The sequence below is a fragment of the Vidua chalybeata genome, chromosome Z (assembly GCF_026979565.1).
Source record: "Vidua chalybeata isolate OUT-0048 chromosome Z, bVidCha1 merged haplotype, whole genome shotgun sequence".
Taxonomy (NCBI): domain Eukaryota; kingdom Metazoa; phylum Chordata; class Aves; order Passeriformes; family Viduidae; genus Vidua; species Vidua chalybeata.
In genome coordinates, this window is record NC_071570.1 from 38,033,032 (window position 1) to 38,052,874 (window position 19,843).

Here is a 19,843-nt window from a genome sequence, read left to right on the forward strand (position 1 = left end):
ATACAATGTGATTGCTGCAGGGTGTTAAAATGAATTTTTAAGGTATTACTCACTGAAAAATTACTGGCATTGTATCTTTTAACTTTTACCAATGTGGGATGCTTTTTCATATTTCTTCTGAATAAAAGTATTTCTTCTGAATAAACATTTCTTTAACAAGAAATGTGGGTACACTCTCTTCTGTCAAAATAGAACAACAGTAGCTGAACAGTAACTTCTGAAAATTATCGCTGAGCACCTAACAGAATGAAAATCAACTTTATTATTGTTGCAAAGGCTGCACAACGTGGCATTTGTTAGTAATTGCTACCCAGAAAGTGAAATGTAAGCAGAAAATCTTCCAGACAGGAAAATCTATACTTAGGCAGTCTATATTCTAAGAGTTTCTCACCTGTAATTTATTCTAGTATCTTTTAAAAGCCATAAAGAAAGAAAAGCTGCTCACTTGATATTTTTCCACCTCCGAATTCAGTCTATGATCCTGCAGTATTTGGCTGTGCCTGCTAAAACAGTCAGCAGTGAAAACATCAAAATATTGACATAAAAATTAGGTTTCAGCATGAACATCCTAGTTAGGGTAAACAGAGCTGGTTTCCATCTGTGTTGTACCTCTGTGCTGTCCCAGTAAACAGACTAAGCAAAACCAAAACTGGGAGGGAAAAAAAGACTTCTCTAATTCAGTAGCTTTATAACATTTCTTTGCTGTTACCACAGGCTCTGGACTGAAGGAATGCAGCTGATCTCCTGCACATTCCTGTGTAAGAGGTTTATATTCTCGATCCACTAATTGCAGATCCCCTGGCTACTCCTCCCACAGTCATAACAAAGTTTCTTTTATGTGTGATCCCTTTGCATAATCCATTCTCAACTGGAAAGATCAGTACTTTAGTAAGAGCATGGAAATTCAGAGGTGGGATGTAGATTCTCTGTGTGAATTAGAACACCCCTTACCACTACATTACTCTACAGCAGACACCATTGTAAGCACATGTGTGCATAGGAATATGTGATCTGTTGTGTGTGAGTATACTTCATGTATATATTAAGGCAAAGTCTGAGAAAACTAACGGACCCATAAAACGGCACCTTTATGATTTCTGTATAGCAGCCCCAGACCACTCTGCACGGAAAGGCTTTTGCATGTAGTGAAAAGAACTCAAACACTAGGAGAGTCAATAGATGTGCTTGTATTTGCACAGCCTCTGTTCTGACTCCTTGCGTGGATTCATCGTTAACTGTGTGTGCAGTCTATAATTACTTGATGGCTCAGTATTTTTTTCCACAGGATCCCCGCCTCATTTAGTGCATGGGCTGGATGAAAACTAATAGAAAGGGCAGTTGTTCAACCCTGCTCATTCAGTTTCTGGCCACTCCTTCATTTAGTGCAAATCTTCCCAAGCTTATGCTGCACCCAGAATTATTAGTTTCTCATGGCATTCATCACAATGATAGCTCACATTCCCTTGAATAGGAATGGATTTCCTCTCATCGTGTGAGAGAGGAAAACATTTTATCCCCATTTTAATGTATGAAAGGAAGGCACAAACAGAGAACAATTTGTGGCACATATCCATTAATCCTGAATATAAAACCAAACCACTGAAGCTAAATTAAATTTTTTGTACTTTCCTAGATTAGGACTCCCACTATTTTATCTTCCTGTTCTTTGCCTCTGCTTATGGTTAAATACAAAGATAAGAGAGACATCATCTTGTGTTTAAAAAGTATTAGCATGCAAAATTTATACTGTAAATAGACTACAGAATTACAGACTCTCCAAATGCTTCTTGAATTCTGGCAGACTTTGTGCTGTGACCACTTCCCTGGGGAGCCTGTTCCAGTGCTCAACCAACCTCGCTGTGAAGGACCTTTTCCTAATATTTAAATCTCCCCTAACTCATCTTTGGGCCACTCCCTTAGGTTCTGTCACTAGTCTCCACAAAGAAAAAATCCGTGCCTGCCCCTTTGCTTCCATTCATGAGGAAGCTGTAACTGCATTGTGGTCTCCCCTCAGTCTCTTCTTGTCCTGGCTGAACAGACCAAGAGACCTCAGCAACTTCTCATATGGCTTCCCCTCCAGACACTTGACTACCCTCGTTGCCCTCCTTTGGACACTCTCTAATGGCTTCATGTCTTTCTTACACTGTGGCACCCAAAACTGCCCCCAGCATTTGAGATGAGATCGCCCCAGTGCAGAGCAGAGCAGGACAATCCCCTCCCTTGCCCGGCTGTTGATGCTGTGCCTGATGCCCCCAGGACAGGGTTGGCCCTCCTGGCTGCCAGGGCACTGCTGACTCGTGTTCAACTCACCATTGACCAGGAGACCTTTCTGCAGTGCTGCTTTCCAGCACCTCACTCCCAGTTTGTCCATACATTCAGGGTTGCCCCATCCCAGGTACAGAATCCTCTCTGTTAAGAGGGAGCCAACAGCTCCCGGTTTTGTATCATCTGCAAACTTGCTTATTATCCATCCAGTCCTGTGTCCAAGTCATTTCTGAAGAATGATGTTGAAGAGCACAGGGCTGAGGATGGAGCCTTGTGGAACCCTGCTAGTGACAGATCACCATGTCACTAGTGACATGTCTGATCTTATCTGCCACTGTAACCTGATGTCACCTCAGTCACTGTAACCCTTTGTGTCCCAGATGAGCCAGCTGCTCACCCATCACAGGATGTGTTTATCCAGCTGTGGGATGGAAATTTTGTCCTGTGAGTATCAAAAGCTTTGCTGAAATCCAAAAAGATTAAATCAACTGGCTTCTCTTGATCAACAAGGTGCGTTACCTTGTCATAAAAGAAAATCATATTTGAACTATGTTTACAGTAATAAAAAGGTGAGTAAATATGGAATAGTAATTAAAATTTTATGTAAATAATAGGTTTGACTATACTGAGAAACTTAATAAAAAGTGAGGATAAATAGTAGAATTTAGTGGTCCACATTATTACACTTTATATCAGTTGCTATCTTGCAGCTGCCATGTTGACAGGCAGTTTGTTGGTATGGTTTTGAGTGATGTCTATGGCTCCTGCTACAATTAAACCTTTATGTGTATATGGTCCGATATAGCCTGGTCCCAAAGGTGAGATATCTAAACCAGTTCTGAAAGAGCCGACTTATCTATAAGAGGCAATTCACTCAGGACAGCAGCATAACCCTACAAGCCCTCCACCTTAACTGCTTAGCCTGGCTAAGAAATAAGGCTGTAGTGCAGATGAAGGGTCATCTTAAGCAATTTCCAGAACCCCAGCCACTTGATAACAATTTCAGTGCCACTCTGAATAGCCATGGTACTGCAGAACACCCCCTAACTCATGTTCTAACCTTGTGCTGAGCAGCAGTGTGGTAGCCCCCAGTCCCCCGGGGTGCAGCAAAGTACAATGATCTCAGAGTTTTCCTTCTCTGTGTTTCATTCTAGACAGATGACTCCTGAACATACATAGAATTTGGTAAATCATTTTTATTTGCCTCCTTTGAAAACACTTTGAGAGAGAAGATTAAGATGTTAATGTGTAAAGTTCATTGCTGGACTCTTTTTATATTGTGGGAGTTGCTACAAAGAATATGGGACGCTATGTATCTTTTCTCTTAACACACAGACACGTAAATATTGCTTGAATTTAAAATACTTACTACTAGACAGAAAGTAAGTATGCAAAATGTCAACACAAACATGAATGAAATGCTAATTAGATGGATACCAAGGGTTTTAAGAAATATTATACGATTTTCATTACTTCATTAATATCACAAAATCCTACTGCTCAGGACTCATGAGACAGGCAAAGAAAGGAAAAATTAGCACTGGCTTTTTTTCCCTGTTTTTTAATTTTTTTTTTCTTTGGCCTGATTCCTGATTTTCAAGTTCTTAACAAAAAAAGCTGCCTGATCCTTCATTTACATGTGGGTGTACTTCAGGTGGAAAATGTACACAAAACACAGACCTACAATACGAGGCTCTCGTCCATTTTTGCTGCTGACAGAAGGGACACACTGCCAAGCTCCCTTCCCTTCTCCTGCATCTCAGCTTCTTCCATGTTCTCCTGCCTTGGACAATGTTGTCACACACCTTCCAGCTCACACAGGTAAGCCCAGTTTCTTCTTCTGTATTGACCCAAAGAAATTCTATATTTGGTTGTCATTACCTGCTTTCAATGCCTGACATGTTCTCTGCACTTTTTTTACTCAATTACTTCCTGCTCCCCGTAATTATTCCTCTTTCCATTGACCATCTTACCATGGCATTCTGTTCTTTGCTTTTCTGCTTCCTTGATCCTTTCTCTCTTCATCCTTTTAAACTGTTCCCCTACTTCTGCATTCCTGCCCCTGGCACTTTCATTTTTATTCCATTTTTAAAAGCTGCTCTGTTTAAATACCTTTTTTTTTTTTTTTTGTGCAAGATTCTTAACACTGTGGGTGACACTAGCAGAAGTTTAATGACTCAACAGGCATTGAGGAGACTTATAATTCTTGTATTTTGAGTTCTAGGCTGTTTATCCCACAGCATTTAAAATCAGATTAAACATACCTTCCTCTGCCCTCAGTATCTGGGGGAGTTTTCTTTAGTACCCAAGTTGGGATGTTATATATAAGTAAATCTTACAACTGCCAGTTAAAACTTAACAAAAAATTCTTTTCTATACCATCCCTTTTTTCTGCTTCTGTATTCATATTAAGCTACTTGCTACTGGCCATATAAGAGACTGAAGCATGCTCTAATAGCAGTCACTGGCTGCTGAGAATCTCCAATATCCAAGTATTTTAGTACAGATACCAAAATGTATATCAGCATTGCTGCTGAAATGTTAGCCAGTGTTTGTCAACCAGTGCCCAAAGAAAATATTAATGGGCTTCTTCAGTTTTTAAGAAAAGACTGAGTTACAAAATATAGTTTCTGCTGCCACACAGATTTTGTAACAGTAGATGATGAATTATCCTTACATTGAGTTTCAACACTATTACCAGAGTTTATTTGAACAGAAACAGCAGCTGTGTTCTGTTAAAGGTTTTTCCTCAGGTGTAATTATTATACCAACCATACACAAACTAAACACCTGCTGCTTTTCACAGCTTCAATAGAACTATACAATGTGGAATGCTGGGGAAAATCTCACATGAACAGTGCCTAAGTATAAGGCTGTACTAATTAACAATCTAGTCAGCAAACTGCCCAGTTAATCAGGAAGACTTGTTGCAGCTCTTGAACTTCTGTTATTTTGCCACTGATTGTTATTGCTTTAGTATGATACTTACTGCTGCTCTTGCTTAATTTTCTGCTATGCACTGTATGTTCTTTTTTTAAATTTATTGCATTATGGGGTACTGAAGAAATATTAACACTACAAACAAATGCAATCAATTCTGATTTTTATTAATATCTTTTATTTCTTTCTTTATTTAAAAGTACTATCTTTGTGAATTAACTTGGATTATGATGGTTTCCAAAATCAGAGCAATTTCATTTAAAAAAAAGAAATTTCCTGAGCTAAAAAATTTCTTAGGTATTGGAGGGTTTGTTAATAGCAAACCACATTACTTTTGCCAACTATACTACTGATACTTAAAACAGTGCCTATAGAACTCATTTTCCATGACAATATATGTAGAAATACACCTAGTTAATTGTACTTGAAAAGGTTAGCATAGGAATATATTAGGAATATAGCATATAAACCAGAAGAGCACTCACACCCCAAAAAGCAAGGCCAGTAGTATCAACTGCAAATCTCTATTTATTTTCCTCCAAGCTGTTCGGAGGAACATGAGACCAAAACGGATCAAAATGGTCAAATCAGTAACATCTAACATATGGATCAAAAGTTCAGCAAAAAAAAAAAATATTCAGCATCCACTTAAACACAGTACTTACCACTAAGGTCTCTCTGCACTGTGCCAGTCTGGGCAGTTTGGCAACCCACACCTTGCCTGTAACCAGATGTAGCCCACAACTGCATCTATACTACATCCGTACATCATTTAAAACTCTGCCAGGGAACATCCCTGGGCACTGGACCTTGATGACCTTTGCTGTCACATTGCCTGAATCAGACAGTTTTGGCTCAAGAGCAGTGTAAGGTTGTCCAAACATCGCCCAGCACATCTTTTCAGGATATCCATGTCACTATTTCCCTCCCCAGGTGACCCCATAAGCCAGATGGATTCCCAAATGAGCAGATGCATGTAAAATGCAATATCCCTGTTTTCACATTGCAATTCTGTTTCAAGACATCTGCCCTTCCCAATATCCCAGATTCTGCTAGGTTTTCAACCCAGCTCTGGCCACACTGAATTTTTCTCAAATCCTATGGTAGAAATCACAGCAAAAAGATTCTGTTCCATCAGTCAGATAAATTTACATGCAGGAGGAAGGACCCTTCCTTCCTATTTCTGCTTGTTGCTGTATTATGGGGACATAGAACCAAATATCGAGAATAGCACATTAAAGAACTTTGATTTATGTAGATTAAGCTGCAGCTAATGGGGTCATCTTTTTCCCCTTGTTTCCTTCCTCATATCCTCTGAAGAGGATGCCTTTTCAATCTTGCAGCACAACCCTCTCCCTAGCAGGTCCTTCTGTTGCACAACAGGCACACATTCCCAGAGCTGCAGCTGCATCCTCCCACACACTGCTCTGTATCTGGTTGGAGATGTGACATTCATTGTCACGCCTGTACCACTTTATGCCAACTGTGAAGCACAGGGAGGTCTGATAACTACAGTGCATGTCTGCCCAGGGGTCAGGCATTGTGCAGATCTGCTCTAGGACCTGAGTTTTGCTTCAGAGCTGCCAATAATTTAATTTGATACTATACATTTGTCCAGCTGCTAAAAAGGCTGATGAGCTGGATTTGATTTGACTGAAACAGTGGAACTTCTAAACCAAAAATCTGCCAGGATCCATTCTTAGACAGAATTGTTTAGGTTGGAAAAGACACTAAGATCATTGAGTTCAACTGTTAACCCAGCAATGCCAAGTTCTCCACTACAGCATGTCCTTAAACACCATGCCTATACAGCTCTTAAATACCTCCAGAAATGGTGATTCCCTGGGCAGCCTATTCCAATGCTTGACCAACTTTTCAGTGAAGAAATCTTTCCTATTATCCAGTCTAAACCCTGCTTAAACTAGACGCCATTTCCTCTTGTCCTATTGCTTGGGAGAAGAGACTGACCCACACCTTCCCAGATACAACCCCTGTCAGGCAGCTGTAGAGAGTGATAAAGTCTCTCCTGAGCCTCCTTTTCTCCAGACTAAACACCCCCAGCTCCCTCAGCTGCTCCTCATAGGACTCCAGATCCTTCCCTAACTCCATTGCCCTTCTCTGGACTCACTCAAGTACCTCACTGTTTTTCTTGATCTGATTCTGGGCTGCTGCTCAGACAGACATTTTTACAGCCTGAGATTTTTCTTTATTTTACATAAGAAAAATCAGGTCAAATGATATTTTTGTAAATTATATGGACAAACCAATATCAGATAAACTTCTGAGATACTTCATTCAGTGATGGTTTCTTTATACTTTCCTTTTTATTCCTCCATTGACAGTATTTCATAGCTGCAGAGAACAGTTTATCATGTTCTAATACTACATATCAAGAATAAGACTAAACAAATAGAGTGATTACAAAACTCTTGCTAACAGTACAGAATTATCAAAGAAGGGATGATTGTTTTAACTTTTTGATCCCATTCACTAGATTTTCTTCTCTTCCTGTTTGTCCACATGTCATTCAGTATTTATCATTTATTTATAGCCAGTTTTATGATATTGCAAATTAAGGAAGAGTATTGCAAGTACATTTCCATAAGATAAAATGCTCTTCAGCTACAAACTGTAGCTCAGTTGAATTCTGTAAAGTTATCTTCTTGTCTGCATAGTTTGATTCAAGTTTATGCTTTTTCTTCTACATTTATACCATGGACAGCCTGCAGCTGATGTACATTGCACATCCATATTAATTTCCATGGAGTTTAATGATTCAAGACAGTTAAGGCTCTGCCATTAGCTTTCTTATTTGACCCCAAACAAGAGAAAAGCTTTCCTTTTTGATCTTTATTTTATATTTTAATTCTTGAAGATTAATAGCTCACATAGTAGTATCTTCTACAGTATATGGCATATCTCTGTTCAATGTGTAAAAAGAGGCTGCCCCACACATGAGGGGGCAAAAGAAACAATTTTGTGACTGGAAAAGTAAAGAACAAAGCAGGGGTTTTTTTGAGTCCTTTGCATGCAAGCACAGAAATGTGACTCAAGTTTTCGAAGTCCCTTTCCAGTCCTTGAACATGTAGAAACATTTTACCCTGGTTTCAAGACCAACCTGCCTCTGCACTCCTCCAGGTGACACTAGAGGATTGTTATAGTCTCATATGTCATACTTTGTAGTTAGGAAAGGAAATACACCAGCAGCTCACAGGAAATTCTGCTTTCACAGTGTGTCCCTGTATCTCATTTTGGAGATTTACTAATCTACATAGAGAACTAAACTACATACTTTCACATAAAATTATAAAAGAAGAATTAAATTGAAGCATTCTGATTCCCCATTTGGCCACTAATATATCTTTTCTTTGACTAGATTTATAGTGATTTGATGTATTGTGTTTTAGACATTGAGTGAAAAAAAAAATAAATAGAAGAGGCTGCCATACACTGGATCAGCTGTAATCTATGACACACAATCCAAGTGAAGAAGTTAATTTTCTCGTTAGTATTAATTTTCCCCCTCCAAAAGGGAGAAAGAGATTTTTTCCCCTCCATATTTCTCTCCTTCTGCATACTCAGGAGCAATAGTGGCTGATGAAAGTGTGTAAAAAATTTGACAGGCTAGGAAACTTTAAAATTTTTAAATAAACTTTTGTGATTCTTTCCCCACATTTGAGTGAAGATTAGAACATAGGAAAAGCTCCAAAAACAGATAAAAAAATGTCCTCTGCTCTCCTAGGGTGAGAACTCCTCATGCCACAACATTTTAAGGCCCCCCTGACTTTCCTTGCAGCCTTGTGTGTGGGGCTGGTTTTTTTGTTGTTGTTTTGTTTTGTTTTGTTTTGTTTTTGTTTGTTTGTTTTGTGAGGACCTAAGTGGTAGTTAAGGTTAATGCAGTCTCACTTTTTTCTATTTCTCCATAATGAAAAATTAAAAATCTAATGTAATTTTTCCTTTTTTTTTTTTTTTGCAATCGTGGCAAATATTAATTATACCTCAAACTTCTTTTAATAGAGCACTCATAACTGACATGATGACATTCTTTTATGTGTCATTATCAGAGACCACCTTAATTTTGCCTGCAGAATCCAAATATAGTTAGTGTGAAAAAGACACAGGAAACTCAAGCCCCCCCAAAATGTTATATTTTGATTATTAAAGGGTGTCTGCAGAAAAAGATCTGCAGAAGAGTACTCTGGGATTTACAAATTATTCCTTTCTTATTCTTCCTTGTTGAAATAGAATGTTTGGGCTCTCTTGAAGTAGCTCATGTCTTCCACACTTTGTATCTCTTAAGGAAGAAGCAAGTGCTGAATGGACATAGCATTTAGCATAAGTATCCAAAGCACTTTACACAGAGATCACAAGTTCAAATCCAATCCAGACTGGACCAATATTTAGTGGTGAGTCAAAGTTATGTGAAAATAATTACACAACAGCAGAATTTGTAGTAAATAGGATGCAGCATTACCACCACCAGCAGCAGTTAATTTGGCATTTTCAGGAGGTCAAGGATTCCCTGGACATGACATCCTAAAGACAGCCCTGAGGCATATTGATGAACCTGCTCAAGGAAGTTCAACCTGTTTGTCTGTTATGGACAGATGAGATTTTATTGTTTAGAGCTTTTAATTTTCAGAAACTTTGGAATCTCCAAAACATTAGCTTCATATTTAACATATTTAAAAATCACAATGCAAAAGTTTTTGAAAATTATATTTTAAATTAAGTATACTTGATATAGTTATAACAAGATTCTTCTACGTCTGGCATTAATTGACATGCCAAAAAGTTTTTCCACTCTGTCTTATCGAGTAATTATTTTACTCTCCTAAATCAGTATTAATGTTTTAGAAATGAACCAGTAAGTGCAAAAAATTTGAGATGAAACTTAATGTTCATGAATATGTAAAACCCCCAGATTTTTATAAGTAATGTTGGATCTGAATTGAAAGACATCAAGAGGGAAAATTCAGAGTGGAAAATTATTGACTAGAAAACAGGAAAACAGTTACCTAAGCTTGTGAAGGTATTTTTATATGTCTGGCTACTTCCACATTTCAGCTTTATAATTATTTGCTGGATTTGGTTTAGAGAATTTGGGATGTCAGAGTGCAAGGATTTGCCTCGTCCATGGCTGTCCGTAACAGTGCACGGTGTGGAGTACTATCAGCAAATTTAAACTTCTCCCTAAAGAGGAGTCAGTGTATCAGTGAACGGTTTCTGGCAGTGGGACTTCTTTAACACGTTGGGGGCTGTGCGGTTTTTTTTGTTTGTTTTTGTTTTTGTTTTTTTGTTGTTTTTTTTTTTTTTTGTTTTTTTTGTTGTTTTTTTTTATTGCATTTATTTTATTAACTAAGTTTCACAAATGTAAAAGCAGTAAGAAGTAGATCACCACTTGAGCCTAAAGAGATACTCGCTGCGCACAAACCAAACAAGCGACGAAAAGCTATTTCTTTTTTCCTGTTTTTAATTAATTCACGCTTTAAAAAAGCAGAAAACATCCGGCGTACAAAGCCCACGGTCACGCCGCACCCACATGAATTACCACCTCATCACAAGGCCGAGAAACCGGGCGGGCAAACCCCGGAAGAAAGAAATAAACAAACAAAGAAACAAAGAATCAAACAAAAATACAGCAAAAACAAGACAACAAGCAAACAAAAACAGAAAACAAAAGGGGAAAAGGAGCGATTTCTGTCGCCAGGCCGCTGCCAAGCCCGCCCCGCCCCCGGGGTCACGGGGGAGGTGCCGGGGGGGGGCGCCCTTCGCGCCGGCGTCTCCGCGCACCTCCCCTCGCGAGAGCGGGCGAGGTTTCCGGTGTTGTGGCTGCGGGGCCGCAAACATGGCGGCGACGCTCCGCGCCCGCTCGCTGAGGCACCTCCGCATCCGAGGTGAGGAGTGTCCCGCGGGCCGCCCCGCCGGCGTCCGCACCGCAACGGTGCCCGCTGGCGCCCCCCGCTCCTCTCCTCCCTTTCTCTTCCCTGTCCCCGGCTTCTTTCTCCCCGCCCGTCTAACGCGCTTCTCTCCCCCCGTCCCCGCAGGTCGGAACGACAGCGGCGAGGAGAACGTGTCCCTCGATCTCAGCCGAGGTACGGGCGAGTTGGGGGGGCCGCTCGAGCCTCGCTGCGCCAGAGGCGGGCAGGGGGCACGGCGGAGCGGCCTGGTGGTGCCGTGGAGCGGGTGCGGGGGCCGGGGCCGCCGCCGGGGGCTGAGCGGAGCCGCCCGCGGGTGTGAGCCGCTCCTCGGGCACCGTGGGGCCGCGGCGAGGCCCTGCCCGGGCAGCTCCGGAGCCGCGGGGCTCTCTGCTGCCCGGCGTGCGTGCCGAGGCTACTCCGCCGCCACTGGGGCTGCCCTTGAAGCCCCTATTGCTCGCAGACAGGCTTGCTCTCAGTGACCGTGCCGTGCGCCTCCGAGCAGCATCTCGGCAGCGGCGTCTATTCCTTTCTCCATCCCTTTCTCGTGTATCCCTGCGTGCCCTAGGCCGGCTGGCCACCCCGTTTGCCGTGAGCCTCTTGCTCCAAGACCAGCGGCCACTCGTCTCCCGTTTGCTTGTTAAATCGCTCCAAACATCCTCCACTGCTCTCAGATGTGTCTGGAGGGGGGGGAGGGGGGTGACTTAAGAGGACGGAAACAACGCTGATACCTGCTACACGCTGAGAAGTTTTGTCTCAGACAAACAGGTACTCGTACCCTACCCACACGTATAGGGTACAAAATGTGATCTTACCTAGCTGAGTACTGAGGTAAGACTTAGACCCTCTCAAAGAGACTGGAAAAATTCAAAAAGCAAACTGGAATGTTACTGCTCTAGAAGCAGCGATATTTCGTGGGACAGAGGATTCTGGTCTGGGGAGGGAATGAAGTTGATACTGGTGTGTAACTATTCTGCTTCAGGAGATCCAGGATGACTATTATGCTGAATAGATCCATTTTATGGGGAAGTAGGCAGGAAAATGACAGAATCAATGAGATAAAAGTGACCTGTGAAATGGAAAGGAAGTAAAAATACCAGCAGCAGAAGTACTGTTTTCATCTTGGAATTGTTGATATTGCATTATACTTTCTCTAATTCTCTTTTCCCACAAAGTAAGCTGTGTTTAGTATTATTTTATTAAGCAATTCTGTCGTGGGCTACAAGTTATCTCTGTGCATACATACCATATTTACAAGTGTGTTTTAATAAAACAGGGAAAACTGCTGGGGTTTCCTCAGTTTAAAGAAACAGACTCTTATTCTGTCTCCCAATGGACATGATTGCTTTAGAGAAATACTGTCTTTAAAAATTAAAGCATATGAAGCTTTCATCAGCAAAATGTGGAATGAAGGCCTTAACAGTTTAAGCACATGACAAAGTTATTCCTGTAAGCAATGCTGTCTGTTCATGAAATCTGCAGAATTAGGATTTTAATGAATGGGTTTAATAATTTTTTTTAATGTTCTATAGCATACGGAAGTATTTTGAGGTGAAAGAACAATACAGAAAATTTAAATGCTGGAGTGGTAGTTTTGAGATGTGGTCTGTTTGAAATCTTCTAATCAGAATTTGATAGGTGGCCATCATTGTGATATTGGTTTTTGCCATGAGGTGTTTTCAGCTGCCTGCTGATTCCAAGGGACCTGTAGTAGTAGCAGTACAACTATTACACGTATATAGTGTTGTAAAAGAGGCTCTTGAGTAAGACGCAAACTGCATTTTTAATACGTGTTTTCGTTTTTTTTAATTAAAAAAGGTGTTTTGCACTGTGGCGATATATCTTCTGTTATCAAAAGTATAAATCATTGGGAAAATCAAATGAGTAGCTACTTTAAATTTAGATGTTAAAAACCCAATGGTTTTGGGTTTTTTGTTAGACTACAGCTGACTGATCAGTCACCATATAGCATCGTATATCTATGTAGATATTAACTGCATTTTAAAGAGGAGACAAAAGTAAGAAGCTTAAAAGTCTCAGCAAGACATTAACTGAGCTAGATTTCCATGATTTCCATGGTGAACACGAGTATTTGTTTTTCCAGCTGTTACAATAGTTATGTAAGCAATTATTTTAAATATTTTGTTACCCTAATTTGGTACTAATAGCACAATGTTTTGATTCACTGTGTTGTGCAGATCACATAGTTTTCCACAGGGCTCACATTTGCATTAGCTTAAAAGAATGTTCTAATGTTTTTTGTTTCCTGGTACAACTGAACTTTGTGTTGATTAATGTGAAATATCTGATTTGGAGAAAGTAGAGAATCACCATAAACAGAGCCTCAGCCATATGCTTCTAGTTACAGGGGCCTCTTTGTTACAAACACAAGAAATTATATTGGTACTGCCTTACTTTGCATAGGTTCCTGTTAGTAATGGCATGACTTATCCTAGAGGTTAGACCTTTACTCGTCCATACCTGTGAGTACACTTTCCATGCAAGAGGCCAGTGCTGTTATAAAGAACATCAAAACAAATAATAGATGTGGGGAGAGTGCTCCAGTTTATGCTGCTCTGAGTTCTGCTTCTTCCTGGCTTTTCGAGCAGTAAGGCTTGAGGCATGCCTTGCTGCTTACAGAGTGATCTGCATTTCTCTGTATGTGTTTGGTTTGCTCTTTTCTCTGGTCCTGTAGTTAAGGGCTGCTCATGTTTTCCCAGAAGACACCAAGCTTTTTACAAATTTTTAACATGGCTGCTATACTAGGTTTACTTTTTGTAGCTTCTTGGTGCTTTGCCTTTTTAAAAATGATACATTATGTTTATGAAAGCCATTTTGCATGGTGGTGGATGCTACATTTTGTGTGTTTGTGTAGGTATGTATAAGCTTTCTGTTTACAGTTATTAATCCAGTTAAAGATGAAAATGTAAAGTATGTGTGGTTTGCTTTTTCTGTTTTTTTTTTTTTTTTTTTACTTTTTGGGGGGCTGGGTTGGTTCTTTGGGGGTTCTTTGTGTGTTCTTTTGTATCATTGGGGGTGGTTTTGTTGGTTTTTGTTTGGGGTTTTGGTGTATGTTTGTTCATTTGGTTTTGCGGTTTTTTTGTATTTATTTTGTTTCTGAGTCACTAAGCCCTGCCCATCTTCTAAGGGAATTCAGATAAATCTTTTTTAAGAAAACCACTTTGCTGAAGGGCTGATCAACTCTGGAAAAATTGTCCCCAGGATAAACATTTGTGTGTATAATGTTGGTATAGTAAGAAAAAACGGTGCAGATACAGGGTAGACTCATTGCTTTTGTCTGGTTAAATCATATATCATGTATACTGTTGATTACAAAATTGCAATTAATAATTGGGATTTAGAGCGCTCATGTTTTGGCCTTGTGTTATATTACCTGCTCAGAATAGAACAGAAAAGAAAAAGGAGGACAGACTCACCACCAGTACAACTCCCACTGCAGTCATCTGGAAGGAATTAGCAGTGGGATGAGAGAGATTGGCTTAATTAGACTGCTGAAACCAAGCTCGTAACTTCTTAAGGCCAGAAATGACAACTGGAGGTATCAACCAGATTAGTGCATTTGGTAGGGGTTTTTCCACTGACTTTGGCCATGGTTGTGTATTTAAGCATAATACAAATATTGTGCATGTTTTCTTTGTTTCTGACTGTTTTACAGGCATTCAAAGTTGAATTACAGGAGCAGATACATCTCCCGCAGCTCTGGGCACTGTTAAAGGCACGTGTAATCCACACTTCATGTGCTTCTAAGTTTTTGCGGGGAGGTTGGACTACATGACCTTGAAAGGTCCTTCTCAACCCATACCATCCTGTGATTCTTTGCTCACCTCTGTAACTGAATCACCTTATACTGCTGGGTGACCAACACCTCTTCCTTTGTTGGAATTTTGGCTGTTGTCCTTGGGTCTTAAAGGCCTAAATAGTTTGGAACTTGGCTAGTTGAGAGTAGTCTCATGGTTCATTATCTGTCGTCAGGCTCATCTTCTTTCAAGGGATCCCTATTTTCTTGGAATCCTATGGCTCAGAGATTGCACTGTCTATTAGGAACTTTTCAGAGCTTGTTTGCTTACTGGTGCAGGGGGGCCGACTGCATACTGAAGTTGAGTGATGTTTGTGTGTGTATGTATTCATTTCCTCCTTTTTGAGGGTAGCAGTCTTCACTTGCTGATAGTGTACTCTTTAAACAACTGAAATGTATCTCAAGCATTACTACTTTCATTTATTATTCAAAAACATGCATTACAAGATTGTACTTTGGTTAATCAACTTTTCATGTACAGCCGATTTTATTTTGTAGAGATTTTGTAGATGTTGAGTCTTCTGACTAACACAGGACATTCATGAACAAAGCAGCAGCTGAGAAAATGAGTTGTTTTTTTTTTTTCTCCCTGAGACTGATACCGCAAAATTGACTAGTGTTATCTGAGAAAATACTCTTTCCTTTTTTGCCTTCATTTTTTTCTGTCATGAAGGTAATAATAAAACATAAAGGAATTCCATTTAACTTCATGGGTCTAAATGGTGTTACTTTTCTTACTATGCTTCCATAATTTTAAACCATGTAGTATTTGAGTCCATGTTCCCACATGGTATATCATAATGCATTGCATGCAGGGCAAACATCTTGGGATGCTATTTGCAGTTTACAGCCCACAGAAATGTCAGGCATTTTTAAGGGTTATTTGTGGGATAGTTAAAGAAGGCTGGATGAATTTTGTTTCCAAAATCAGCTTGAGATCTGATGACCATACTGTTTCCAGCTTCCTTCATCAGTGTGGAAGAAGCAGGGAGGAACAGAGCACACATCTGATACCAAAAGCTCAAGTAGTAGGGGAAGCAGAAAATAACCCTTTTGTATTGCTTGCAGCATGGCAGTAGGGAAACCACTGCAGAGATGGCAGCTGGTGCATACTTTTTGATGGCTCAGAGGCAGTTCTTCCACGCTAATGGCAAGTCTGTTACAGAAACGCCTTTAGGTGGTTCTTCCTGTACTTATGAAATGTAGCCTGGCTTGAAAACGTGGAGAAGTGGGACTCCACCACACCATAGAAACAATGTTTTTAAAGTAGCCAGATAATCAAAATGTGTGGGCACCTTTCACCCTCACTTTGCAATATTTTCATGGGTAGCTATAGCAGGATGTTGTGCTTGAGCAGGTCACACAGAGCAATAGGTGTTTTTTGCTCCCTTTTTTGTGAATCTGTAACAGAAACTGTAACAGTCATAAGAAGGTAATTAGTAACATTTTTTATTCAGTCTCCTGACGCACGAAGTATGCAACAATAAGGCAAAAGCTGTTGGAGAGACCTCTTAACTTTGCTGATTGAGAAACGTTATGCTGCATTATTTTTGTATGTTGAAGTTTTTTATTATATAGGAGGAGCAAAGGAAAAGTGATCAATGATGGTGGCCTGCTAGCTTTTTTGGCAATGTGTAAGCTTTTGATAGGTTTTAAAAGTAAGAGAGTTAAAGTGCTGAATACATGCACTTCAGAATTAAGTCACACACTTAACTGTCCTGTGCTTTCACTTGTGCTTTAGTTGACCGTTGTTTTGGAATTGTATAGTGTATTGTCCCACTTAGATTAATAGGACTTTTGTACCTTTGGCTTTGCTTCCTAAGCACTGCTTTTATAATCTTAAGACTTCTCAGAACTACTAAGATGATGTGTGCTTAAAATATTTCCACTTTCCATTTCTTCAAAACAAGAACAACATTTTTAATGAAGGAAAAATTTTAGCAAAAAACCACTTTAAAAATCTTGCTGCTTGCTTATCTGTTGTTAAGATTTCTGTAGGAATTGGGTATTACCATGTCTTTGAAGATCTGCACTTATGTCTGTCTTTAAAGTTTTTGAGTAAAGCACCTCTAAATTTGTTTTTGTGTGTGGGTTCTTTGTTCTTGCTGTTGTGGTCAGAGAATAAAACGACTGTTCTAAGATCTTGTACTTTCTATTACAAGAGATTATTCTGTGATTTGGATCGGTATCACTATACCAATCCAAACACCTTTGTAGATGTTCAAGCAATGCTGTGTTTTCACAACTTTTTTCAACATACTTCCTTCCTCCCCAAGTGCTGAAGTATCAAAATCTCCTGCTGCTGTCTTGATATATTTGAGTCTTTGTCATAAATATTATTCCTGGCTGTTTTGTTGCTTCCCAGCATCTCCCACTTAGAGATTAGAGCAATGCTTAGTTTCAGCATTTTTTTTCTGTTAGGGCCTATCCAGTGTAGATGCTGTCTAAAAGAACACAGCCCTCATCATAAATACAGTCACCAAGGAAGCTGTGTCTACCATCTCCTGTCCATAAAGAAATACATCACTAGCCCAAGCTGATGACCTTCATCTGTACTTTACTAGTTCTCTAGCAATCTCAGAAAATTTACCCTAATAACATAAAAGAGTTGCTTAGCATCAGATACAGTTACTTTTCTTTAAAGTGGGAAGAAGTGAAATAGCCATAGTTAAAATTGTAGCTTTCCAACTCTTAATATCCATACAAACTCTTGTCACTGCAGAAAGGAGCAATGCTCAAGGGCTTTACAGGACAGCTTAAGAACTGTTATTGAAATGACAACTGACTTGGGGGAATGTACTAAAAATGAGATAAGTTTTTCTTAATTTTTATACTAACAGAAACTCATTCTGAGATTTCTTTTGTAAAACACAAGTCCTCTATTAATACTAACTACCTTCTTGCAACTAAGACAAGAACATGTGTCTTGAGGCTTAGATAACTACACAGAAGATCAGGTAAAGAAAGAAGTTTGCTTTTCTTTGGAAGTGTTTTACCTGCATGCAGGCAGATGCTTTTACAATAGTGCGGGTGAATTCGCACACTGAGCAGTGCTGTGAATAGTTCTGATACAGAAGGGTAGGTGACATAACACTGCTACAGAAGTGCTGCCTGACATTTATCAAATTTCTAACTGGAGCACTTGTGACTGTGATAGTAAAATGTATCTGTTCTAGTTTGTGTCTGTAATGTTGGTATATTTGTTCATGTTGCAGAATTCCTTTTTTTTTTTTTCATTTGCCTATCATCTGGTGTAGTGATGGAAAATTTTGGAAGCAAAACTTCAGAACATGATTAGTGAAAAGTGTATTCATCAAATCTTTGCATCTGATGTAAAGGAGGAACACTGGTAGAGATGCATAAATGAGAAAATGTAGTTAAAAATCCCCAAACCAAACACAAAACCCAATCCCAAAAAGTAAACAAAAAAATACTTACAGTTATATTTATTAGTTATGTTACTGAATTTTACTAGCACATACTTGAAAGCTTTCTAGCTGTCACTGGTGGCCTGCATAAGTTTGCATAAATAAATACATTGAAAAAATCTCTTTGCCTAAATTCTACCTTGACAGCAATAGCCTTCGAATCAATGTTGCTCGTTAAAAAATTAACCTGAGTGATAGCCTTTTGACATTTTCTTAAAAGGGGAGATTTTTTTTTTTTTTTTTCTAAATTTGCTGGTTTTGTTCTTCCCTAGACTTTTCTAAGCTCATTTTAGTTAAACTGCTGTCTACTGCTATGGGTTTGGGTACACCTGAAAAGTCACTCAGCTAATTGCTCCTGCAGCATTTCAGAAATACAGTTTTAAGTTTGTTTATTTATTTATTTACTTGCTTAGTAGAATTTTGTTTAATTGTCTGAGATACAAAATGAAAGTTTTTAATTCTGTTTCAGTTGGAAAAATGGTTAGAGAACATAATTTCATGCTGTTTATAAATTATACTTTCAGTAACCAAAGATGACTGTTAGTTGCCATTTTTGAAATGGCTCCTGTGAATTAGCAGTTGTTTCACTAGAATGAAGTAGGTACGTCTCTCTGCCCTATTTGCATAAGTGTTCATTGTGAAATTAACTACTTCTGTTGATTTGAGTCTATTGAATGATTGGTAGGAGATATTTATGCTTAGAGTTAAGGTGTTTAAAGCAAAACAATATGGCCTTGATTTATGGAAAAATACACAGTAAGAGTAACAAGGAATAATTGAATGAATCTCTTCATATAAAGGTGTATGGTGAACAACACAGGGATTTTGTTTGGGTTTCTTTAGCTGCGTAGGAGATTGGTTTCCTGCTTAAAATGTACATAGACTATAAATAAATACATATATTTAAAAATAATTACTTCATAAAAAATGGAGGACTATCAAGAACAGCTGTTGCCTAGAAATTACTTATTTTAAAACAAATTATTAAATCTGTAAGTAATCTTATTCCTTTGTTAGCTCCTGAGCATCAGTGAAGTCAGAATTCAGTTTGAAGCAACCTCATATCTAGAGAATTTAGAATGTGTTCATCTCCTTCTTTATGCAAACCATATGTGTGTGTCACGGGTAGACTTCTGGGCTTTTTCATGAGGTACAAAAAAAATGAAATAGAAAAAATCTTACTATTTCTATAAATGTGGCATTTGCAGCTCTGTTTTTAGCTTAGCCTGTTACTTCAGTTGGATAGGTTTTTCTGAGTTGAGATTGACCAATAGATTAGGTGTCTTCTGTCTTCAGAGAATTGTTTTTAGATCTTGTGAAATCTATAAATATGACTGACATTTCCTGTCCTTTTTCAGAAGAAATAGTAGAAGTCTTGAATGATCACAGCAATGTGACTATATTACCTGTGTGACAAAAGAATATGTCCTATTCCTTAGTATGAGGAAATAAAGCCCACAAATGTCATCAATCAG

The 19,843-nt window shown here is 39.1% G+C and overlaps 1 protein-coding gene across 1 annotated transcript in view; it reads left to right on the top strand.

The window, feature by feature from the left end:
- The first annotated feature begins 11,033 nt into the window (after positions 1-11,033).
- RICTOR (RPTOR independent companion of MTOR complex 2) overlaps positions 11,034-19,843 on the top strand; it is a 74,626-nt gene continuing 65,816 nt past the window's right edge. The window contains exons 1-2 of the mRNA XM_053969034.1: positions 11,034-11,102; positions 11,253-11,300. Of these exons, the coding sequence (XP_053825009.1) occupies positions 11,054-11,102; positions 11,253-11,300 (97 nt within the window). The 5' untranslated portion in view covers positions 11,034-11,053. The remainder of the gene's footprint in view (positions 11,103-11,252; positions 11,301-19,843) is intronic.